The sequence below is a fragment of the Aplidium turbinatum genome, chromosome 3 (assembly GCF_918807975.1).
Source record: "Aplidium turbinatum chromosome 3, kaAplTurb1.1, whole genome shotgun sequence".
NCBI classification, from domain to species: Eukaryota; Metazoa; Chordata; class Ascidiacea; order Aplousobranchia; family Polyclinidae; genus Aplidium; species Aplidium turbinatum.
The window spans coordinates 46,785,510-46,811,477 of NC_137474.1; the positions used below are offsets into that span (position 1 = coordinate 46,785,510).

The 25,968-nt window shown below is 39.6% G+C and overlaps 1 protein-coding gene across 2 annotated transcripts; it reads left to right on the top strand.

Moving 5' to 3' along the window:
- The first annotated feature begins 6,304 nt into the window (after positions 1–6,304).
- Positions 6,305–22,663, top strand: LOC145766926 (uncharacterized). 2 transcript variants are annotated; one of them, XM_082578634.1, is made up of 14 exons: positions 6,305–6,372; positions 10,269–10,391; positions 10,951–11,087; positions 12,852–13,025; positions 13,514–14,031; positions 15,004–15,169; positions 15,631–15,725; positions 16,009–16,170; positions 16,364–16,760; positions 18,574–18,724; positions 19,025–19,184; positions 19,478–19,675; positions 20,513–20,588; positions 20,788–22,663. In XM_082578634.1, exons 1-14 carry the CDS (start codon positions 6,316–6,318, stop codon positions 20,945–20,947), a joined length of 2,574 nt encoding a protein of 857 aa, XP_082434760.1. In that variant the 5' UTR covers positions 6,305–6,315; the 3' UTR covers positions 20,948–22,663. The 2 variants fall into 2 exon arrangements, with proteins under 2 accessions (XP_082434760.1, XP_082434761.1); XM_082578635.1 differs by lacking the exons at positions 6,305–6,372; positions 10,269–10,391; positions 10,951–11,087 and adding an exon at positions 11,739–12,244.
- The last annotated feature ends 3,305 nt before the right edge of the window (positions 22,664–25,968 follow it).

Sequence of the window (25,968 nt, forward strand, 5' to 3'; positions counted from 1 at the left end):
TATGTATGACTGCTACCACTAGACGCGAGAAACAGCGGTCGACGTTTCATGGCGACAAATAGTTTTAGTTTGACCTATCTAATCTTCTTGAATTCTTAATAATTCTTCCTAAAGCATTTTCAGGTTATTTGAACTCTTCTTGCAAAAATATCCTCCCATCTAAACTTAAACTATCGCTACATTCTCGTTATGAAAGGAATAGTTGGTAGTTTATGTTGGCTTCTTCATACAATCCACGCAGCAGAATTCTACATGGAAGAATGAAATATGCAATTTCCATATTGTTCATTCAAACAGTATATGGAAAACCACACCCTTCAACTCAGGAAATACGGTTATAAACAAAATAAACAGCAGCAGCACAACATTCTATTTGAATAAGCGCACCATTAATGATCGATATAAACTTCAAACAAAATAAATTCTCAAACTTTTTCGTACCTTCAAATTTCTTGCCGGAATCACAAAATTAAACTTTCAATTCGTGTCGATGTCACTTCTAGATTGGGTGCAGGGCAATGGAGACGTGTTTGGATAAGATATTGGCTCTGTGCAATGTTTGCGGTAGATAACTAACTCTATGTGTCCGGTACCACCACGATCACTAATACGTTACTTATTGAGCCATCACTAGTGGAAGGTATTTTAACATCGAATCGCTCGAACTGTAGTATTGTGTGAGATGAAGAGCACATGGATGCGTGTGAATGTTGGCAAGATTATTCAAACACGAGCTGGGTATAACGAACACGTCTCCAACATTTTTTACGAGACCCTATTTCTCCAAACTATTCATATGACAAGATTCTGTGTGTTTGCTTGCCATAAAACAACGTTGTGTTATGATCACCACAGACATTTATTAGTAGCCAGTGGCTTAGATTTAAACACAAACTATACTTCTAGCTGGAGTTTAGAATCAACTATTTCTTGACCCTTGTTCTTACTGGCCTTACCAGTGCCGGATCCAAGAGGGGAGAGGGGATCGCCCCCTTAGAACACCAAAAAGTATTTTTATTCGAGGTGTATTTGCAAGGTCGGATTCATATAGGCTTTACACATCGTTGTGTTTATTCAATGCCTCCCCACCTAAGAATACTTGCTGGATCTACTCGTGATCTTACTGGTTGTTATTGTACAACTGCAGCTCAGTAGCATATCTAGACTTTCCAGGAGTGAAATCTTACTTTTATCCCCTCTCTGTTGAGAAGTGTAGGTCATAAAGCTTTAATTGAAATTTTGAATTTTTCAACAAACAATTTGACACGATCCTGATATTTCCCCCCATAACAGACGCCCTCAAGCTCCCTTTAACACCAAGTTTTGTTTATTTTAATGTTGGCGTTTACTCTAGTGTTATGTGACACCTTCAGATGTCCAGTTATAGTACCACCCACTTTCGCCTTTGACACCCCCATCCCCTTAGCATCCCAACCCTCTTACACCACTAACCCCCTTATACCCTCAACCGCATAAATTATTTGAAAAAAAGCAACAAGACCAAGACTGGAACTTGTTTTAAGTTTTGAGCAAGCGAGAAATTTTTACAAAGTGCTTCCAATTTTTCAAAGTTTTAAAAGTTGAGATCTTTTTTAGTTAATAGGAAATTTTTAGATTTACAAAACCAACATTCCATGCATCAAGCGTTGGGTTTTAGATGTTTGCCAATCCCGGAAATCGATCCCTGGGGTTCGTCAATGATGTGCTGCCATCTTGTGAGAAATTGATAAAGCGGCACTACGAAGATAAGCATGGCCGCATGAGGGCATTTGAGGCATTTCTGTTCTGAGTAGAATCAGGACGTTTATGCTCTAAAGCGACGTCTAGCGGGTTGCAATAATTTGTTGTTTGTTGTTGTTGCAGTAATTTGTTCAAATTTGTGAGAAAAGGTGGGAGCATCAAGAGACGCTTGTTCAACTCTCGGCACATGACGAGCAAGTTTAGGTCCATCTCTTCCCTAAAGGAAATCTTCCACAGAAAATGTTTTTCTGTTGACGCGGAGAACACCGGGAAGCTATTGTAAGATACTAGTCTTGGAATATCTGCCAAGTATCTCTATCATGTTGCAGTTGTAAAAAAATCCTATTTGCTGTTTCATTGCTAAATCACTTTCTATTTATTTGCACTGCGATGTCACGAGAATCCCTGCAGTTCACATTTCACATTTCGATGGAGAATGGGTCCGGATCGTGTACAAAACCTGAGAAAAAATTTAGGTAAAACATAATTCTTCTGCAAAAACGAAAAACGTACCAAAGTGGAACCAAAATAATGAGATTTTGCATTGAATCAAATACTTTGCTTGTTGTTTAACATTCTTTGCAAACAAACAATTTTTTTGACTTTATTTCGTACTATCGATTTATTTTTTCTTAAATCACAATATCAGACCAACACTTCCCTGACGTCATAGTCATGTTAGCGTTTGTGATAAGAATCACTGACAATTGAACTATAGTGAGTAACTTAGCAAGTTAGCGTCATTTTTAGATAAACCGAGGTTTTAAATTAAAATCTTCAATATCCACACACACTTGCCAAACCTTTATTGTTTATCTTATCGCGGCAACAATGGGATAGCGACATGGCGTACTTAACAGAGGCCAAACCAACGTGCGTGCTGGAGTCTAAACTGGAGGCGAACATTTTCATTGCCATATTGCATTGCAAACACAGTATATTTAAACCTAAAACGATTATAATGAAAATTTTGCTTTCAAATTTCAAAATGTAAAATACATTTTCATCCATGGCATTTCATATGCTTGACATAGTCTATTCCAATGAATAGTTGTTCCCGTGTGTGTTACAATAATAAAAACAATTACAATAGATGTGTAAGGTTTTAACTTTGAAGTTATTATTTTGTATAGAGCTGATTCACAAAAATACAATGTACCTACATGGTCAAAACTACTACATGAAAGGACTGTGGCCAGTAGCGCAACCAGAATTCTAGTAAAGTGGGGGGGGGCTACACCAAGCCCCCCTGGTTGCGCAACTAATGTGGTGCTACTTTAGCTCAGATAATGAACGAAAAAATTATCTGTTACGACAACTTTAAATAATATCAGTGCAAGGACTTCTCAGGAATGAAAATGGACATTTAAAGAAGTTCTATAACAGTCCTTACAGAAGTCTCAACAACAAAGAAAAACAAACAAAAACAAGTTTTTAATGCATAAGTTTTAAAATCTTTTGTTTTACTTCCTTTTCTGATACAGGTGAAAATAGACAACAATAATTTTTAAACATAATATTGGCCAATGTAGCTGCATACTTTTTGTTCACAGATAACTGGTATTGATCTGATATAAAGTGAAAAACACGACATAACGAGGTTCTGCAACAGTGGTTAACAACTTCATGAAACATGATATAACCATAAAGTACCCATTGGCAAACTGTGTCACCTGGTATATGCATATATATGGTATATTTCTCTTCAGGATTTCGAGGTAAACGAAAAGTTGTTTCTTTGTTTGCCTCATCATAATTTCCATGGCAATTAGTCACACATATATATGGTATATTTCTCTTCAGGATTTCGAGGTAAACGAAAAGTTGTTTCTTTGTTTGCCTCATCATAATTTCCATGGCAATTAGTCACACAACATTTTCTACCCATCTTAATTAAATATCAAATAACCTCTTAACATACTGTGAAATATACATGAAGATGTAATGAAAACTATGCCTGCACTAACTATCGGAATGGCCCGTTTCAGTGAGTCCGATTCGGTGAGTCCGATTCGGTTAGTCCGATTCGGTGAGTCCGATCCCTTAACGGGGGATTTTTTCAATTTTTTTTTTAAATTATCGGGTACCGTAGCCTAATTATCATTGCCGTTTTAGGGTTAGGGTTTAGGGCTTAAGGTTAGGGGTTAGAAGTTAGGAACTCACCGAATCAGACTAACCGAATCGGACTCACCGAATCAGACTCACCGAATAGTAGCAGACCCCTAACTATAGGCTACACTTTGCAATGGCACAAGTTTGACAAAATTAAGGTCACAAATGATGCTTTGAGACCGCATGAACTGACCAAATTCAACTTATCAAACTTTAAGCAGCACAATTTAAATGCATAGTTTTTATAAGAACAATCTAAACATGGTAACGTTTTGCTTTTTTTTAAAAAACTTTGCTGGTCTCAAAATTGGAGACTAAATTTTTATTAATGCACACAAACTTAAAAGCGTTTGTTAGACTATTCCTTCTTATACCACATTAGACCATTCCTATTTATACTACATGCACAGTATAGAACAATCGGGTATTTTAGACGGCAACAAAATTTTAAAACCAGGTTCGAAAATAAGAGTGTCTCTTAATTCCTGGGTGCCTTCATGCCACATTTTTGCTGTACTGTTCTACAGTGTAGCAAAGTATTAGCCTGCACAAGTCTAGCCAGACTAAGCAATTATTTTTTTAAAGTAGAATTTCAAAATGCTGCATAGGATTTCTAGATTTGTCTGAGCCATGGCGACCTTGAAATACTGACCATGCAAGCAATTTTAGGCTCAAGAGCTGAAGGCTGACCCTGCAATCATGCGTTTAATATACACCTCTACTAAAAATAAAAACAGCTACACCAATTTGGAAAAAAAAAACAAAGCTAGCCTCAACAATTCCCATCATTCTCAAAGGTACCGTACAGTAAGTTACTTTTCACACAATTTCATAACACTTCTGGGTGTGCCCTCAAGTAGCCTAACATTATTTTACCAAAACCGACGCGGCTACCGGCATTCGCTAGCTAGCCTTCAGCCTCGGTACTCAATATTTGTTTGCATGGCCAGTATTTCAATAAATCAACATTTCATTTATCCAAATATCCTACCCTAAATAACATTTCAACAGCAAGCACCTTAAAAACCACCGCAAAACCTAATTCAATCATTGAACACAATATCAGTGTTGCCAGAAGTTTAAAACAATTAACTTTTTAAAGGAAATGCCATGAAAAGGAGTGCAATTTTCAAAACAAAGCTGAGTAAAATTAAAAAAATTGTTCAATATATAAATTATAAAAACCGCAGATAAAGCTGCTAAATGAAACGTTTAGTAAAGTTTCATCACATAGGAATTACATTAAAATTGAAAGAAAAAAAAAGTATTTTAAAAACTAAGACTTTTCTGCGCTTTTGAAAAGTAAAGATAGTTCTTGTAGATTTTTCCTGTTCAAAGAAGGGTATGTTAAAACAATTCTGCAAATTCAATAACAGAACAACGGGACAGTACCGATTAAAGCACACAGATATCTGTTGGGGTTTTCACACCTGGCAACTCTGCATCGTTTTAGTATGCTTGCGCAAATGGCGAATGAATATACAATTAAAAATTGATTTTCTAGCAAACTTTTTCATATAAGACAAATATTTAAGGTGAAAAACGTTCACTTCAACTTTTTATACATATCTTTTCAATATGGTATGTCAAAGTCATGAAAGCATGTTCGCCTCCAGTTTAGACTCCAGCACGCACGATGACATGGCCTCTGTTGAGTACGTCATGGATAGCGACCATTCAGTGCCAGTCGCGCAGTGGAGAAGCTTACAAACGAATTCAATTCTTGCTCCTCGTGCTTCCAGGTCCGTAGGAAATAGTTGACGCCCTTGCTGTTATAAACAAGATTCTTCTTGTGGTTTGAATGTGCGTCGCACATAAGACAAGCATTATTCGCCAAGCAATGTAATTGGCACTCACTATGACTTCATAATTATGAAGGCGAAAACACGACACATGGAAAGCCACAGGTAGTGCTAGCCTACCGGTACCGGTAGTTGGTTTGTGGTTAGTTCTTACTCCTGGCAAGTCTGGTGATAGTGAAAGAAAAAAGGCGAGATTCGGTATAAGAAGACAGCCACTCTGTGCTGTGAGTTCATCGGAGTGTATACGGTAAGTTAGACCATAGCTTTCAGCCAGCATTCTTTCTGTATTGTTTTTGTTTGTGATGTCATAATTTCTATGTATGTTTTCAATTGTTTCAACTCGTATGTAGTTTATTAATTAAATGACAGCTCCGTTAAACAACAGTAAGATGCAGATTTACAAAAAGAATAAGTAAATTACAGATTATGAAGGAAAAGATGTGAAATGTGTCCTTGACCGACCGTACAAAATCCTGAAAGCACAAAACGTTAATTAGCATTTGTGTTTCCAATCACGTGACGTGGTAAATGCAATAAGTTGTTTCGGATGAATGCATTTCATGAATTGTACGAAATCAAACATAACATGCCCAGTCTGTTGTTGTTTTTACATTAATCTCATTCCCCCAATTTTTTTTTCAACAGACTTCCCTTCAGCATCATGATGGACTGGCGACTGGGCCTCTACTTTATGACTCATCTTCTTATGGCATCAGGGGTAAGTGGGTTTCTTATTGTAGTTTAATGCTGCGTAGGGTGATGGTGTTATTCTCTTGGGAACTCGTGGTTTGAAAGTGAAGCATCGATGTATCTTATCCACAATGTATCTTATCCACAATGTATGTTTGTCACTGTAACCTCATCAGAAAAATAAACAACCAATTGTCGACAAACAATGAATTAAGGATTAATGTTTGTTACGTCACTAAAGCAGATCATAAAGAGACGTTTACGTCATATACGCCGCACGTCTTCCCTTTGCAAACAAAACCCTTCGATTCCTTGTTTTGCTTCGTTGACCACATCGTAGGTTCGTTGTGTAAGATCTCATGTTGGTTTCACAAAAGTGAGGACAGATATTGCTCTACCTCTTGCGATCGCTTTGGTTAATTGTCTCGACGCAAACGAACGTCACTTTTGCGGTAAAGCATCAAGTATTAGTGAAAGCGTTTCATTGTTTCGTCATTGTTGATGACATTTTATGCAAATCAAAGCATACAAATTTCATTCCGTGACGTCATGTGCAATGTACGTCATGGTTCTTCGATGCGTTGACATCGTTGGTTTGCGCAAAATGTATCTGTGCATTCCGCACTGCTGTGGAAAGGTTAGTTTCAATACGCATCACTTTGCTTGATTAGGACTTTGTTGTTTTGGTGGTAGATTATTTGGCTTTGATGTTGAAATTCCACGAAATAAGTAATCTCATTCAACTCGGCTGAACATGATGGTCTGGAGCTAATCCTCTTTTAAGCTAGAAGCTTTTGACGAATTTTTATGTCAAGCTTCAAACAGATGCAAGTTGCATTGGAACAGCCAATAGCAAGAACGCATCGACAGCAATGGGGCTGCTACGAGATGTTTGCAAACCAAACGCTTGACGTAGAAGATATTTGAACCCAGACCTGGGTGTTTCGTGCTTGTTGCTTTAATCATTTAAGTCGCAGTCGTTTCTTTGCTTGACAAACTTTCATTTGCAAACTATTTGCGTATTTTTCGTTCAAATCACCCATCCAGCAATAAGAAGGCCGATTGTAACAAAAAATTTTATATCTGTAATTTTTAATTAACAATCTGTAAGTTGGTAGGATTAAGTTCACATAAATTTTAATTCTTCAATAATTACTGCGATGACTTTGACCTTGATGCTTGATTAGTCATATCAATGGAGGTATAAAACGAAAGAACAACTCAAAGTCTCATCGTGACATCAAATGAACCATTGTTATCCACGGGCGACCTCGCGATGAAATATTTGAAAATTATTATAATCACGATGAAATTTAAAATTTGAGCTACGGATCACCTTCGGTTGCTATGCCAACAGCTGCAATTACAGAACCAAGTCGCTGTAAATATATGATGACTTCATAAGTCAGCATCCAGTTCCGCCCATAAAGCGCTACGACTGCCGTTGCGTTGAAACTAGAAATTGAACCCATGACCTGCGTATCCATAGCGACGATTGTTATGACGTTTTAGCATACAATTGAGCATGAACATTGAACAACCCATATTTGAGTGATGCATTTATACTTTGACCTTTTACCCATGCATCAGCTTGATAGCCCAAAGGGGTTAACAGAAGAAGCCTCGACATCTTCAATGGACTTTTAGGTAAATGAGCCCCAAGTGATTCAAGCAGATAGAATCTTATGGATTTATTTTTCTGGTTGCTGCCAAATCTTGATGGTTCTGTTTGTCAACCAAACAATTGCCAAAAAAACTGTTGCATAGTTTGTACGTTGATTCAGCGCCATTTTATCCATTTCCGTGTTACCTTAGACACCGGCCTGACTATTCCTGCTCTCAGCCGCAGGGCAAGGTGGGGAAGGGACTTTCCAGGATTTCAATTCACTCGATAACTATCTCAAGTTATGGTAGCACCTTATCTCGCTATCATCTCGCAGCCGACCTTTGTTGCGTCATAATAAGTGGCGACTGCGGTTACCGCGGTTGAGAAGCGGCATTGGATTATTGCTGGCCACCGACCTGGTCGAGCTTCTCTGCCCGCTCTGTTTGTGAGCGCAACAGCAAACACTCATTGTTACGTTATTCGTTGATAGTTGCAAGTACTTGCCAATACAACAGTTTCAACACTTAATGATGAAGCAGGTGCTGTTCACTCATGTTCATAAATCGCGACCACAAAGAATGTAAAACATTACATATGTATAATTTGAATGTGTAATTCTGATTTGAGTACAAAAAAATTGAAACTAATGTAGATGCTTTTTTATGTTGAATTGCTACCATTTTTTCGCTTTCTTGTTTTCGTTGAGTAAAGTTACTTTTTGATTACTTTTTCACAAAATTAAAGTCATTTTTTTGAGTTTTTTTAGGTTACAAAATATCGCCCTAGTCATGACTGATTCGTGATCACGTAGCAATCAGGGATAGGCAGCAATAGTCACAAACCATAAGATGACATTATGACGACGATATCCACGTCACTTTGTGATAAGGGATCTTCATCAAGTAACAAAATATATCTCAATGTTTTGTCAGAAACTTCAACAAACAGGTTTTGGTTATGAAGACTAACATTGAGATATTGTTTATAATTAAACTAAATTATTCATACACAGCTCCAACAGACAAGTCAGGCCACATCCCAGAACTTGGTGACTCACAACAGCTTGTACTTCCCTGATGCTAATCCATGTTTGCAGAAGCTGTCGAAGTTTCTTTAGATATTTCGTTCCAATATACTTGTCAGCTATAGCTTTCTGTGACGCGATAAAGACCCATCTCCACATGGCACCATTGCCTCTGGCATCGGATTGGTTAATACTCGGCTATCAAATTGTCTAATACAGAAAAGTTGTTTGTTTATAATACCAAATATCCAGACAACAAAATTCACCGTCATACAACAAAAATTCAATGCAAAAAAATTGGTGTTAAGCTTTTCCGGCAATCTTTAATTAATTTCAATTTGCAACCCAAGCAATGCCGCCAACAGTTTGATGCGGTCTGTGAGGACTTACCCAGCTGCAGGCAACGTAACTGCTCTTTGTATTTATTAAACGTCTGCAGACGTTCAATCAGTGCAACAGACAGACTGAGCTGGTTGATAGAGGAAAGTGCTGTCGCTTGGTAAATGTAAACATCGGTGTCTTCTTTGATAATTATGCACGAATCAAGTGAGACAGTAGGCCCACGTAGCTGAACTTGCCTCCACAGCATAAACGCGTATCTCAGGGCCAATTGCGTTCCATTGATCCAGTCTTACATGTGCCCTGATCAAAGTATCTGCAGAAACAATAATTTTTTGAACAAATGTTATTTGTAACTACTCAGCATGGGACATGCAAATGTGGCGCATCATAAACTTTGTGAAGTAAAAAGTTGGCGCCGGTCTTTCCAGTTTTAAAAATTGTCCTTGACATTATTACAGATATATTAAATTGGGTGTTAATGTTATGATTAATAGAATAATGATAATGAATAAAATGAATAGAATTGAATGAATTGAATGATAGAATAAGTTAATGATAATGAATAAAATGAATAGAATTGAATGAATAGAATGATGATCTTGTAAACAAGTGTCCACGCTGGAGTGGCTTAAAAACTGAATTTCAACTTCTCTGCTCAGGTTACAAAGCTTTCAACATAATGAAAAACGTATGAAAACTGAAACTTGTTTCAAAAGTTCAAAACAATCCTGTTTGTCTTGTTCAAACTTTCAAGCTTACCATGACAAGAAAATGATTCTAATCTACTGAGCAACGCACTCGATTCTGTCTAATCGAGGCACTGAAGGCACACATTTTCAATCGAGGCACTTGAAGGGACACCTATTCATAAACAAATAATTGACTGGTTGACATAAGTTGTTTTTGTAAAGTTGCTTCACTTTTGTGATTCAATAAAATTTTACAATTCCAGATGTCCATGGAAAAGCTTCTACTTGTTTCCAATGTCACAATGACGTACAGCGACCGATATCTTCCCGACAGCGAATATATTCCCGCGGATGAAGCCACAATCGACATCCAGCTCGCAAACACAGTGAGAACAATATTATATGATTATTTGTGCTGAAGATTAATTAAGTTCTGTTGCTTTCCTGTTTCTTATCGGGCTGTCAACATAGCAAAGAACCATATATGGGCAGGCTACAACTTCTGCTGCATCTGTTCATCTTTATTCCACAGAAAGGGGGAATTACCGAGGCTGGGGGTTGTTTTACTTTGAGGTTGATAGCCGCTCATCTCTCCTTTTTATCCTTCTTTCAATGGCATATTGTACAGCCTCATCATAAGTGGGATAACAATTCTTTTGCAATTTATTGAAATCCAAAATAACATGTCAGCCAAAATTGAAATAAATCCTTGCCCTGAATAGTTCAACTTTTATGCTTTAAGTTTATAGTTTTTCTTCAAATGTTTAAATGCCATTTGGACACAACAAAATACACGAAGATGCAATTGCACCGTGGTGAAGTCATTGTTGGACAAAGATTAATCATTTCTTCTTGACACAAAACTTTTTTGAAAATGAAAAGATTGCTTAATAAATCAATATTTTTTTTTACAACATTTTTCAACAAATTTTATTATTTACGAAGTTCAAGATTTCCAACGACCGGAAGACGTTTTCATTGCCTTTTAGCGCCATGTGGCGGATATTAGAAAGTGATCGTTCGGCTACTAACCGTAGAAGGAAGCGGCAAACCAGCAACCGTTCACAAGGCAGCTGTTGCAGGTTCGTGACGTAATAGATTCGACCGACTGAAACGTCGGCCGAGTAGTCGGGAGTTCGATTCCCGGTCTCTCCAAATTAAAAAAAATATGTAAAAAGATCGTATTTTAATGTTTGTTGGCTTCTAGCGGTCATCCTCAGTGACGTCATGGCAAATCTTGACAAAATCAGTGAACTGCTGAATAATGACGTCACAATGGTTTTCTGAAGATAGTTTGAAAATTGAGGGTAACCAAACCAAATCAAACAGTTTCGTTAGAATTGCTTAAATAAGCACATTACATCTTTTAAAGTTTGAACTACGTTTCCCGATTGTAAAAATGTTGCGGATTGTACTTCTAGTTTATGATTCCGTGCTTTGGCTTATTCTTCAAAGTATAAAGTAGTAATGAAATCTTAAAGGGGACCTGAAATGAAAAATTAAAATTTTTTTGGTGCTTCTTTAGTGTTTAAGTATTATATTTTTCGAAAAAAATTTTTGATATGCCTTTTTGTTTGGGAGATATAACCAAATGAAAATCGGCCACCTGATGGCGCTATGTGTCTTGTGACGTCATCGGCTGGCAACCAAGTAAACAGCTTCATGCATTTGCCTTAGAAACGTCGCATAGGTCATTGTGTATTGAGCATAAACAAGATGTCTGAAACAAGACAAGGATTTCTCTTTGAACCAAAAAGACGGCGACTTGACAGCGAAGAACATCATTCTGATTCGTGCTCTGACAACACCAGTTCAGACAGCAGTCGGATGGAAAATTTGCATTGAAAAAATTGCAGGAAAATAATTTGCTTGAACCAAGTGGTTTATATCAACTAAAAGTAGCCTATGTATTCAGAGTTGACTAATATGCCTTTGCCTACCCTGCCAATGTTTTACTGTCTTACTGACCTGTTTCAAAGTCTTGTTGTTTTCTCGCTTTGCTATTCGATCCAAACGCCCGATCGTACTCACAGACCTGTGCCTAGGTCGATCGAGTTTTGTGGGTAGGCTACTGTTTTGACAGTGGCTTTCACATATCTTGAAAAATCAAAGACAGAAGAAACAGCTTCAGGGATGAGCAGGTGTTTGGACTTGGTGCCTTGTAGCTCTGCCTGTAGATCGCGTTAATAATCGCTGGCCAGAAAATGATTGCTGCACACACGGCAGTGCTTGTTTACAGGTGGGTTTTTGAGTTTCATTGCTGAGATCCATTTCTTCAGCTTGTCGTCATTATTCAGAGGTAAACGATGAAAGATTTGACGATTTCCCGGTTAGTACAACCGGGAGCCATACAAGTAGCCACCATTTTAAGGGTGTAAAAACTCCCTTAGCACAAAATTGTTCGCTGTTTCGGTAGCCTACGCGAGTTGTTCCTTGTGTTTGTACGCAAAACAATAGACCTTGGATGCCGCTTTGCCAGCCAATGACGTCATCAAAATTTTTGACCAATCAGAATCATTCAATTCAAAAACGGTTTTTTTAGGTTTTTTAATTAATGGTAACACAAAAAATAAAAAAATTGTTGAAAAACGTTTTATTTCAGGAAGATCTACAAATACAAAAGCTATGTATTTTCGTTGCAGTGCACCTTTAACACTGCAAGCAGAAGTAAACTGTTTTTTAAGTCTATTTTAACTTTCAGTTAACTTCATTCTTTGGGCAACATTTTTGACATCCCCAAAAAAAACTACTTCTTCTGAAATAGCTAGCCCGGTCTGCGATCCCATGTCACTGTTAGGTCATTACTTGTCATTGTTGTGATTTGTGATGTCACTGTTGCGTTTCAGAGAAAGCACCGGAACCCAGGCGCGCGTCATCCTCCTTGGCAGCACTGTGAGGTTTCAGACGAGAAGATGCAGCAGTAACTATTGCACCAGGGGTGGATGTAGGGATCGGTTGAGCGAGTGCAGCATCCTCAAGAGGAGATTTGATGCATGTCAGGAGGAGTCACGTTACTACCGGTAGGCTACACTAGGATGAAAGTTTTAAATATTTTCCTTGATGAAATGTTTCATTTCTAACGTGAAGAATTGTTGGTTGGACAAAGTTGTTTGTATCGTATCAGTTTCTTTGAAGAGATTTCATCTGCAGCGTGACCAACTGGTCGAGAGTTGTATTTTGTGGAGGCACTTACTGCAAAGACATACTTGAAGGTGGTCAACAACATTTGGTTTCCCACCTTCCAGTTCCTTTCATCAATATCTTCATCAGCTTGGATAAGATAAATAGCTTCTTTCAAAATTGATGAAACTTAAAAGTTTAATTATAAAAGCTTAAAACCAACGAGGTAGCCTCAGAACCTGAATGGAGTTGAAATGCTGTCTTTCTTTTGCTTCCAAAAAGTTGATTTTATTGATCTATTTTTTGTAAAGGAAAACAGTCACGTTTTTCACTTTTTGTATATAAATTCCTCTCTACAGAATCAAAGATATTTATTTTTCTTTTGCAGGCTTATGTCATCACTATGTCCACAGTCATGCGGAAGTTGCACCTCTGGCATCACTAGGCCAAACCCAGGAAACACAGGATATCCCAACCCAGAATACCCCAACCCTGGATACCCTTACCCAGGAAATCCTAATCCTGGATATCCGAACCCAGGGAATCCTGGATACCCTAATCCTGGATATCCAAACCCAGGGAATCCTGGATACCCCAATCCTGGATATCCTTACCCAGGAAATCCTAATCCAGGATATCCTTACCCAGGAAATCCAAATCCAGGATATCCTTACCCAGGAAATCCTAATCCAGGATATCCTTACCCAGGAAATCCAAATCCAGGATATCCCTACCCTGGGTATCCAAGACCACCACAACCGCGACCCCCATCCACTAGTGCTCCAACCGACCCTCCAGCACCACCGCCCCCACCGTTTCCAACTGATCCACCAGCACCACCGCCCCCACCTTTTCCAACTGACCCCCCAGCGCCACCGCCCCCACCTCCACAAACATCAGCCCCAGGTAAGCTTCCAATTAGTTTAGTGACGTAACAATTGTGTTTTGCTGCAGGAAACAAATGCAAAACGTGGATGCAATTATGACTCACGGGAAGATCTGAGGCTAAAATAAGTTAAAGGCTCCATAAAACTTGTCAGCATTTAAAGTTCTGATATCAGATCTCATCTAGTATCTTTGCCAATGCAACAGGTGGCTGGGATTCCTGTAAGTTGGTTGGCATTGGTTCGACATCGTATCAGATCATACCAAAAACTTTTAAAAAGTCATGCTGAATCTTATTCCTTATTTCTGCAGTCAGCAAAGGAATGGATTGAGGGTAATAATGTGCTCGGTTGCGCCTCTATGGCTACACTGACACTGTCTGCTTTGCAAAGTGCTGAGAGTAACACATATCTGCGATGGATGCAGCGCAATATAGAAACATACATTATTTTCAAATATAGTTATTACTATCTGAAGCCTTTACAAATTGTTTCACCTAACGGATCATCAGAAGGTCTTATTCAAATAGAATCTATTCAAATAGAATCTAAATAGAATCTATTCAAATAGAATCTATTCAAATAGAAATATTCAAATAGATTCTATTTGAATAAGACCTTCTGATGATCCGTTAGGTGAAACAATTTGTAAAGGCTTCAGATAGTAATAACTATATTTGATTTAATTCGCTCTGCTTTGCCTTTTTACTTGGCATTGAGCACTTTTTGTAGTAGGCTATTAATAGTTTTCATTGTTTTACATTATTTTCATTAATGTAAAGGAATCATCACTAACATACACAACCATCGTTTGTGGGAGCAGCTAGAGTCTTAAGTTACCACCCTCGTTTGTGGGAGCAGCTAGAGTCTTAAGTTACCACCTTCGTTTGTGGGAGCAGCAGCTAGAGTCTTAATTCATGAGTTTACTTTCTAGTTTTCTGAATTTAATAAATCAAATCATTTGCGAGCATTAACGTTTCCAATTTCTTTGAAGGTTTAGCCGCGATACAAAAAGTAACCGTGTATTTCTCCACCTTCGCCTCTCACAGCTCAAAGTATCTGTTTTCCATCGGTGGAAGAACCCCAAACAGAAATCGGTGGAGATCCATTGGGCGTTCCGCATCGCAAGGAGAGGTCTCTTCATTTTATTTATCAAGCAGGTTGTCAAAGAATTTTATCGAGTTTTACAATTTTAGAACTATTTTAGAGGTCTCCATCCAATTTGTTTAACAACAACATCGTAAGCTATCTTAACCATAAATCCAGTGATGAAATAATAAATTTGTCATAAAGTAAAAAAGTATTAAAATATAGTCAGCTTCATCTGCCTACCAAGCATGACTGTAAGCAACCTTCCGATGACCAAGTTAGACAAGTTGCAATATCCCGGTAGTAAAACATTCCATTGCAATGATGAGTGACTTTAAACTTTGTCAACTGTAGCTGTTGGTTGAGTGTACAAATACCTCAATTGTTAGGGTTGCAATCATTTTATAGGCTACGACGCTGTTTATAAATGCGATGGAACGCACGGTGTATACTTGGCAGTAATACCGGTGCTTAAAATCAACTCGCTGAATAATTTAAAGCTCAATTTAAAAGATAACTTTTTGGTTTTTAGACGGACATCTGAGTACAACATAGCCATGTATTTCTGTAAAAGAGGAGTGAATTTCCATGAAGTGTGGAGGATTGAACAGAGTGTATGCAACCGGGGTACGTAGCCTTCACAAAGGTTTTCTTTAATTCGCATGGAAGTAAATAGATCCAAAATAAGTAATGCACATAAATACAAACAACACCCTGCTATGTTGGCTACTATGTAGCCTAAACATAACAAAGCAAACCTTTTATTCGATATTTAACCTCAGACTGTTTTCATTGCTTTACATTTTGGAATTCAAGATAATTTTGTTTCGCTTTTATATTTTGTCAAGTTTCATTTGGCAACATTAGACACTGAACGGAAATGACGCATTCTTCCATTTGTCTGACGCAGGTTGGGATTTGGAGTTCATGCTTTATACGTCATCAGCCCCAACGTATGGAGCTGAAATAATGTTCATTTCTTACGGGGATTTCCCAGAAGCGGGATCACGGGTTCACGCAGAAGCGCCGTGTTGTGGGTACACCACAGACACCTGGTTCTTCTATGGGTCAAGTAAGTTAGCGATCAATAAATCAAGTTTCTTGATGTTGAACTTTGGTCAGTTCGTATAAAAGTTTATTGCATTCTTTCACGACTTGCGTTCGTAGGACTTGAGGATAAGTTTTACAATTGTTTTTCATCAGTTTTGATGTCATTGTTTTTTATACTATTTTATAACATAATAATAACAAGCCTTTTTTACCAGGTGAACCAAATATTCCACCTACGATCCCTACAAACCCTCCAGATCCTCCGCCTTATCCGACAGATCCCCCAAATCCTCCACCTCCACCTTATCCGACAGATCCCCCAAATCCTCCACCTCCACCTTATCCGACAGATCCTCCAAGTCCACCCCTTCCACCTTATGCAACAAACCCCCCAAATCCACCTCCACCTTATCCCACATATCCACCTTATCCAACAAATCCTCCAAATCCACCTCCACCTTATCCCACATATCCACCTTATCCAACAAATCCCCCAAATCCACCCCCTCCTCCCCCAAATCCAACTACTTACCCCGGACCTCCACCAGTTCCAGGACAGCAGCCATCCAGCCCCTTTTCAAGAGATTGTCTCCGAATCCATAACTTTTTGAGGTAGCCTACTAATATTTTCTGACTATTGCTCACCGCCCAACCTGAAATAGATTACAATTTTTACCGCTTGCAGACTTTGCTTCTATAAAACTGCGGTTGTTCTGTCACTCAGTGCATGGGTTGTTTCATGGCTATTCTTTGACAAATAAAAGAAATAAAAATTCTTGTCGTATCCAGGCTTAGACCGGATAATTAAAAAGTTAGATTAAGTTGACAGGATGGCAAGGAAGCCAATCTTTGTGTCCACCTTCAGGTATTGTCATTAAGTTTTATGCTAAGACACAGCCACATGCCTCTGAGAGGCGTCGAACCAGCGACTCACCACTCGGCTATGCAGCTGACAGAATAAATTATTTTAAAGAAATGAAAACTTCAGACGAAGGTTTTCAACGTTTTTTTATTATGCATTTTAAACTTTACTTTTTCTTGATGAACCGAGTTGGGGATGAATGAACCGAGTGGGGATGAATGAACCGAGTTGGGGATGAATGAACCGAGTGGGCATGAATGAACCGAGTTGGGGATGAATGAACCGAGTGGGGATGAATGAACCGAGTGGGGGATGAATGAACCGGTTGAGGGATGAATCAACCGAGTGGGGGATGAATGAACTGAGTGGGAGATGAATGAACCGAGTGGGAGATGAATGAACCGGTTGGGGGATGAATGAATCCAGTAGGGATGAATGAACCGAGTGGGGAATGAATGAACCGAGTTGGAGATGAATGAACCGAGTTGGGGATGAGTGAACCGAGTGGGGGATGAATGAACCTAGTTGGGGATGAATGAACCGAGTGGGAGATGAATGAGCCGAGTAGGGGATGAATGAACCTAGTTGGGGATGAATGAACCGAGTGGGAGATGAATGAACCAAGTGCGGGATGAATGAACCGAGTTGGGGATGAATGAACCGAGTTGGGGATGAATGAACCAAGTGGGGGATGAATGAACCGATTGGGCGATGAATGAACCGAGTGGGGGATGAATGAACCTAGTTGGGGATGAATGAACCTAGTTGGGGATGAATGAACCGAGTGGGGGATGAATGAACCTAGTTGGGGATGAATGAACCTAGTTGGGGATGAATGAACCGAGTGGGGGATGAATGAACCGAGTGGGGGATGAATGAACCTAGTTGGGGATGAATGAACCTAGTTGGGGATGAATGAACCGAGTGGGGGATGAATGAACCGAGTGGGGGATGAATGAACCGGTTGAGGGATGAATCAACCAAGTGGGGGATGAATGAACTGAGTGGGGGATGAATGAACCGAGTGGGGGATGAATGAACCGAGTGGGAGATGAATGAACCGAGTGGGAGATGAATGAACCGGTTGGGGGATGAATGAATCCAGTAGGGATGAATGAACCGAGTGGGGGATGAATGAACCAAGTGGGGGATGAATGAACCGAGTTGGAGATGAATGAACCGAGTTGGGGATGAGTGAACCGAGTGGGGGATGAATGAACCTAGTTGGGGATGAATGAACCGAGTGGGAGATGAATGAGCCGAGTAGGGGATGAATGAACCTAGTTGGGGATGAATGAACCGAGTGGGAGATGAATGAACCAAGTGGGGGATGAATGAACCGATTGGGCGATGAATGAACCGAGTGGGGGATGAATGAACCTAGTTGGGGATGAATGAACCTAGTTGGGGATGAATGAACCGAGTGGGGGATGAATGAACCGAGTGGGGATGCATAAACCGAGTAGGGGATGAATGAACCGAGTGGGGGATGAATGAACCTATGTGAAGAGGATTGTTCCTTTTTCACTTTAAACTTTAACTTGGATTTGTTATAATTTTTAGGTCAGTTCACAACGTTCCCCTTCTCCAGTGGGACCCAACCTTGGCGTCGACTGCTGAGCAGTGGGCAAACACACTAGTCAGGTGCGCACCAAACAGCCCCAACGATATTAATCCTGGCTGCGCCCCAACGCGGAATTGGCCCCATTCCAACGTGAGTGACCACTCTTCATAGCTATACGATATAAAGTTAAAAGCAGTTACATGTTGTTTTATACAATCAATACTTGTTATTAGGAAACATTTCAAGGGTTACTAAACGAGGACATGTCGACTCACTTACCGTCAACACTTGAAGTCATTACGCAAAAAGGACTCAACATGCACAGCTTTGCTAAGGCGACTGATCAAACACATAGGCTACAGTTAACAAATTATTTTTTTCACGAGAAAATGCTTCTACCATGCATACTTAGGTTTTAAATTTTTTATCAAACTTGTTTCGTGTGTTCAGGGCAATGGCGACGGACGCCCGAGAAATACCGGAGAGAACATTGCTTGGGATCTGTCTTCTGATGGAAGTCCGGGAGAGGAGGCGGTCTTGAGATGGTACACCGAAATCTTCGACTATGACAGAAACCGACCAACGGAAAGCCCTAACGGAAAGCCAATTGGTTAGTGATGATTATTGAAATGAAGTCAAATGTCAAGATTTCACAAACGTCTATTTATTGTAACGGTTTCAATTACTTGAAGAAGTAAGCTGCGTAAGCCTACTCCTCAGCAGGTGTTTTGTATTGCGCCTCTCGAAAGTTTGGAAATTATCCCTTGTTGCTTTAGTGTAAACTTTGTCTGCCTCTGGTATGGCTAATATAATATTATTATAATGCATACAGGGCATCTAATTTAAGATAATCAATAGGCTACTACATTGGAATCTATTTACGTTGGTCACCACATTCCCCAGGTCATCTGACTCAACTGCTTTGGAAGGACACAAAGAGGCTCGGGTGCGCCACCGCGGTAACCGACGTCAATCGTGGCTACTTCACCTTGAAATCGTCTTGGTCGGTGGCCCACTACGGCCCGGCCGGTAACATACGATATCCCAGTCTTCGAGAGAATCTACGAATTTACAACGAACAAGTGCCTGATATTCGACCAGGTGAGGTCACACGAGAGCACATTAGGTGGTTTCCAAGCCAAATGATTCTTCGCTTTGTACAAAGTCCATCTACTTGTTGGTAGATGGTGTACACTTGCACTCTGCTCCAGTCTCTCCACGATCAATATTATTCCACAAAGCATAGTCACTTTTGTAGACCAGACTACTGCAAACTACCCTTCTGAGTCACTCATGTAGGCTTCACTTAGTTATAGTTGTGGTTGAGTATATACGTTATAAGCCTACGTTGTGGTTTTGGACAGGTAGGACGCTACAGGTTCACTGTTTTACGTCTCAACTATTAGTTGAGTGGCGCAAGCATAAATGGTTTCTTTGAAATTATTTTTATTGCATTAAAAGCAAATTTTGTTTCGATGTTTTATTTTTCAAACCACTAGAACGCGAAACCTACAATAGAACAAAAACGTCGCAAGATTTGCAGAAATCATTAATTGCAACTTCAGGATGAATCCATAATAATCACCATGACTTTATATTCATCACGACATAATAATCACCATGACTTTATATTCATCATGATATAATAATCACCATGATTTTATATTCATCATGACATAATAATTACCATGATTTTATATTCATCATGACATAATAATTACCATGATTTTATATTCATCATGACATAATAATTACCATGATTTTATATTCATCATGACATAATAATCACCATGACTTTATCTTTCAAAGCTATAGTCCACCACAACTGTGATATTTATGGAGAAACGTTTAAATTGTTACATCAATTATTGCAGCAGTTGCACTGAAAAATCATCTACATAGATATCCCACAGCTAATCACTTGATTCCTTGTCCTAGGTTCGTGTAGAAGCAACTGCGGTGGAAGAGATATGCACTGCATTGGATACGTGTCCGGATCCTGTTCTTGCCAGGGGTGAGAATTTATTAACACAGACGGCAATTTAACTAACAATCTTCCACTAGTCAGGTTGGACCTATCGCATCAGCGTGTGAAGCTGGAAATTTTATTTAAGTTGTTGTTTCTGGGTTTTATTAGGATTAGAATTTTAAGTTTTTTTACAGGAAGTTTTCAAAATTAAGGTTTTTAGTTTTAATAACAATTTATTTTACAGGAACTCTCCCACATGCCGGGGACAGGGGTGCATCGCAAGTTGTGGAAGAGGCAATAGCGGTTCATCAAATTATCGATGGGTGGGGGAGTGCAAGGGCGATAGATCTTGCCAATGCACTACGACCCCAATCAATGGTGCTATCGGGGCAGTTTGCTCGTAAAAATAAATCTTTGAACTCTAAGCATTTGATTTACATGACGATGATGATCTACATGATCATGATGATGATGATGACGTTGATGATGATGACGACGATGATGATGTTGATGATGACGATACACTTCCTTTGTGGGCACAGTCAACAATTGCAAGAAAGAAAACTCCCTTCATTCAGCTAACCATTCAATTGGTTCTTTTTAGCTTATGCTTAGTGTCGCGAATACTTTATTCACACCACAGTGTAGGCCTATCCTTTGTTGTAGAAAAACTTTCCTTATGATGGTCAAAAATAAAAACAAATTAAACTTTATCTTTCGTCATCCGTCTTTGCTTTCTTCATCATTAGACTTTGTCTATGGTTAAAAAAAATCCCCTCTCTACCAAAATTGTTTTCTTTATCGCTGGTGAACATTACGCGAATCCATGGGAACGTTAGGGGGCATAAGCCGATAGCCTACTGTTGACTACAATTTGTCGGATAGTCGGAGAAGAGCAATAACTTACAAAACACTACAAAAACATCAGAAAAGATGCCCTAGATTGAAGTTTCAATGAAGCAGGTCGATTGCTATGCTATGTTCATAATTACTGTAATATTTGTACGATAGATTATTGTGACGTGATAATGCGCTGTGGACTTTTTTAAGCCATTCTTGATTGTCTTTTGAATCTCGTTTATTGTTGTTATCGATTCTTATTGTTTTTTGTATATAAAAAAAATTAACTCTGTACATGTTTTGCTAAATCGCGTGATCTGAGATTCGAACTCCAGTCGCATGTTTTCGAAATCTTCTCAGTTCAGGAACGGCAACCTCAGTAAGGTCGCTTGCTTTTCCATTTTAGTCTCAATGTTTTAATCTTGTTATCTTTTTTGTCTCAGTCTGATTCTTGCTGCCTTCTTGTGTTCACTGCATTCTCGGGATAACTGAAACACTTGCAACACACTAAATTACAGCTTTGACTTGTATAATATAGTTTGTAATCAGATTGTTGTTGATATCAATCAGGGATAGGCTATCTAAGAAGGGGATACGAAGACTTATATTAAGTTTGACAATAGAAGGGCTTCTGTTTATATCGTAGGGGGGAAGAGCGGGACCTGTGAACAGGGGTGACTTACGAACCACCCCCCGTAATTTTTTTTATACAACTCTTTACTGCCAAATGTGGATATTGTTGGCTTTAACACGCTTCGCTAGGTTTTTCTAGGAAGTAACGTCATTTTTAAGCTGATTTGTGGACAGGAGACCTCATTGCTGATTTTGACACAATTTTGTAAATTTTTGAAGTTGAGTGATATCTTGGCTTTCAGTGACAAGTGATTAATGTGCGATAAATTAGTATTGTTTTTAGCTATGTTGAGTGAGACTAAAAGTTCAGGTTTTAGGCTGGGAGCAAAAAAATTACCAGTCATGTGGTGCGTGACCTGTGAACCTCCCTATTGGATCGACCTGCGAAATATTTTGCTTTGGGTCAACAACACAATCCAAAGAAATTAATTGATACCTGTTGACTTCTCTGTGTACAATTTTGAATAAACAAGTTTGTAGTGATGAAGTACAGTCATGTTTGTCCAATTTGGTGATTGCGTATTAAACTTGGTGCACGGACTATTTTGTGCTGATAGCAAAATCATCTGTGTTCTTAACAGAGAGACTTTGCGATGAGCGCATACATTTAGTGTTTTCCATTTGACATTTCTTGTAGTAGCATGACAACAGCACAACATAAAACTGTTGAATAAATGGAAAATCGAAAATACTGCATGTTTTTTTCAAGCGGCTTAGAGGACCCTCCACATATGGTCGTAGGACCCTCGCTTGCGGGTCGTATGAACCACTTTGGAGGACTCTACATTTTTCGCTCTAGGGACTTCCGCTTCCACCGGAACATGCTTAAAATCCATGAAAGTATGGAGACTATAGATAGGAAGATATACGTAAACTTTGAGACGAATCTTAGACACTAAACAAAAAATATATGAAATTTTGTAAAAATCGGCTCGTAGGTCCGGCCCTTCTGTTTATCGCAAAATGACAATTGACACCGATAGTACGGTAACTTAATAAACATTGGTATGATAACCTGAATTGCGCTATTAACATCAGGCCTGGATATTCACTGAGTGCTCATAATTACTTGGTAATTCAACTACCCGTAGGCTATACTTGCTTTAAATCTACCCTATTGCAAAGATTTTGTAAAGACAAACAGCTTAATGGTAACTTTTCAACTACGTTTCTAAGCAAGTACCGGTAGCCTATTCTTTAAATATGCTCCACTAACGTTTGCTAAATGTCTTCACTAGCTCACTGAACTAGCTGCACTACAAAAATGTCTGCAATTTTAAAAAGAACCACATGTTTACCATAGTAGGCTTACCAACTACCGCTCTTTTAGTGTCGTGAGAATCAGCAATCGCTGTGAGCCTTCGTTTCCCTTTTTTAGATATCCTTGGTAGCCTATATATAAGCCTCAGTAATTTTTTTATTTTAGAATTTGGCTGCAGAACGTGCAGTTTCTTGATTGCAAATAATTCCATGTCAAATATTTTCTTCAACAAATTCTTCTTCGTCGTATGAGCTGTTCTTCTGGACTATATGTTTGGGCATGATGTCATCAGCCACTCGACAGTCTCGTCATCCAGGGCCTTCAGTCCAAGCGCTCCATGTGGTGGTTGATGGATTGGGCAGTCATGGACGACATGATCTACTGTCTGGTCTGTGGCGCCACACTCGCATCCCGGTGAGGGAGCCAGGCCCCATTTGCACATGTCTGAACGAAAGCGACCGACGCCGGTTCGTAGGCGGTTAAGCCGGACCCATGCAAGTCTTGCGAGGGACATTCCCGGAGGGTGGGGATCGACGTCGGGTAGGAAATCACGGAGTCGGGAGGTGTTGTTTTGCCACTCCATGTTCCATGTGTAGTTCGTCCAGTGTGCCGCACTTATTCCAAGATCTTCAACGTTGTTCAGAAGCTGTCGTGCGGCGGGCACAAACGGGCGTCTTGATTTCAGTCGCTGCTGTCCTTCAGGTAGGCGCTGGAATGTACTGTGGAGGAGGTGGTCGGGGTCCAGTGCGCGACGAGCAAGGGAAATCATGGCTCCTTTACGGCGAAGCTCAGCAGGTTGGATGCCTGCAAGGATGGGAAGTCCTCCGTTGGAGTGGGACGCAGGCATCCAGTCACAGTGCGTAGTGCGTCATTGATGGCGGTGTCAATGTGGCGGGTGTGAGAGCTGCGGCACCACACTGGTGCGCAGTACTCAGCGGTAGAATGGACGAGGGCCAAGGTAGCTGTGCGAAAGGTTTTCGCATCAGCTGCCCAGCCGGAACCCGCCAGCCGCCTCAAAAGTGCAACGCGCGCAGATAGTTTTTTGCGCAGTGACTCCAGGTGTCGTCGGTACGTGAGTGACCTGTCCAGGGTTACGCCGAGGTAGGTGGGTTCGGCGCAGTAGGGGAGGTGTTCGTCATCGGTGGTAATGTTGATCTCATGTTTTGCTTCCTTGTTGTTTAGGTGGAAGGCCGCCGACACTGTCTTTGCCTTGCTGAGCTGTAGCTTCCATTTCTGGAGATATGTTGATATAGTTGACATGTCCTGGCTTAGGTTCCTCTCCATTGACTGCCAATCTCCGGCTGGATGCAGGAGAGCCAGATCGTCTGCGTAAGCATACTTCCTGGAGATGGTGTCAGGCAGGTCATAGATGTAAGTGTTAAAGAGGAGGGGAACCAGGACAAATTGATCATGTCTGATCAGCTGTGACCCTCCTTATGGCCTAAACTCATTTTGGTTCGTCTTTGTTTAATTGCTAATTTCAGCATGCTTTCCATTCCTGTAATTTGTTTGATGTCTTAGTTAGTGATTAAAAAAATAAGTAAAGCGACAAAATAATCACTTGCAATAAAAACTATAGCCCAGTCTATAAATCAGTGCTTCTCAATCTGTGGTAGCCTACGTGAGGGACTTTCACATGGTACGCGAGTATCATGTTGTGTCACAAAAGCTTTGGCCCATGATCAGCTCTAGGTATGAGTTATGATCATTGTAAATTTTATCAACCGATTAGTTGAAATCGGTTGGTGCTCCTGGTCTTTTAAGCTTTTATGTGACAATTTTAACTTCAATCACACAATACGTTCGTTCTGTCTGTACAACTAAGCTTAGGATCGTTTTTGAATGAAAGATGAGTTTCTTGAATTGTAACTTAGAGAGAAAAAGTAGTCTACAATTCTTCAAATCATCGGACGGGAAAGGTTTTGTTGACAGATTGGCTTTTTGTATCCCCAAATACTCAATCGTTTCAAGGACAACACTGAAGTCTGTTATATCAGAGTTTGAATCTGTGAATGTGTCTTTGGATGCGGAACCGCTGTTTAAAAACTGTGAAGAGTTATCGATGCGGAAGTTGAAACTCTTGACAATCCTTGAGAACATAATGACTCATTTTTCCAAAAAGTAATCCATCCTGCCTGTTGCATGATCCTCTACAATCAATTCCCTGGCAGACAAAGAACCCGATGCTTGTGATCATGATGAATGTCGCCAAACACACCACCATCCAAACGAAGATATAGCCTACAACAGATTGAGTTTTGCTTTTACCAGCATGATCAATCATTGCTTGGTTTACAATGTAGATATTAACGACCTGATTTAGCCTGATGCTGCGAGTTCTTTAGTTCGCTGTGGTAATAGCGAATTGCACTAGCTTTCGGAACACAGTTCCCTATTAGTCATGTGTGTTATGACGAATGGTGTTGAGATCAGTGTCGTTGTTTTATGTGGCACCTAGTCCCAGCACCTAGTCTATTAATTAATCAACTAATTCAACAAAACTTCATAGCAATAACGCCTAACAACACAGAAACTCAACAGACAGTGTTCAAGACAGCAGCCTCAAGCCAAACAAAAGAACCGCATAAAACAACAACCCACTGATTTCAACACAATTTGCCATAGCATATTTCAGGAAATAGTCTTTCGGAAAAATTCATTTAATTATATTTTCACTGTGGTTTTTGAACA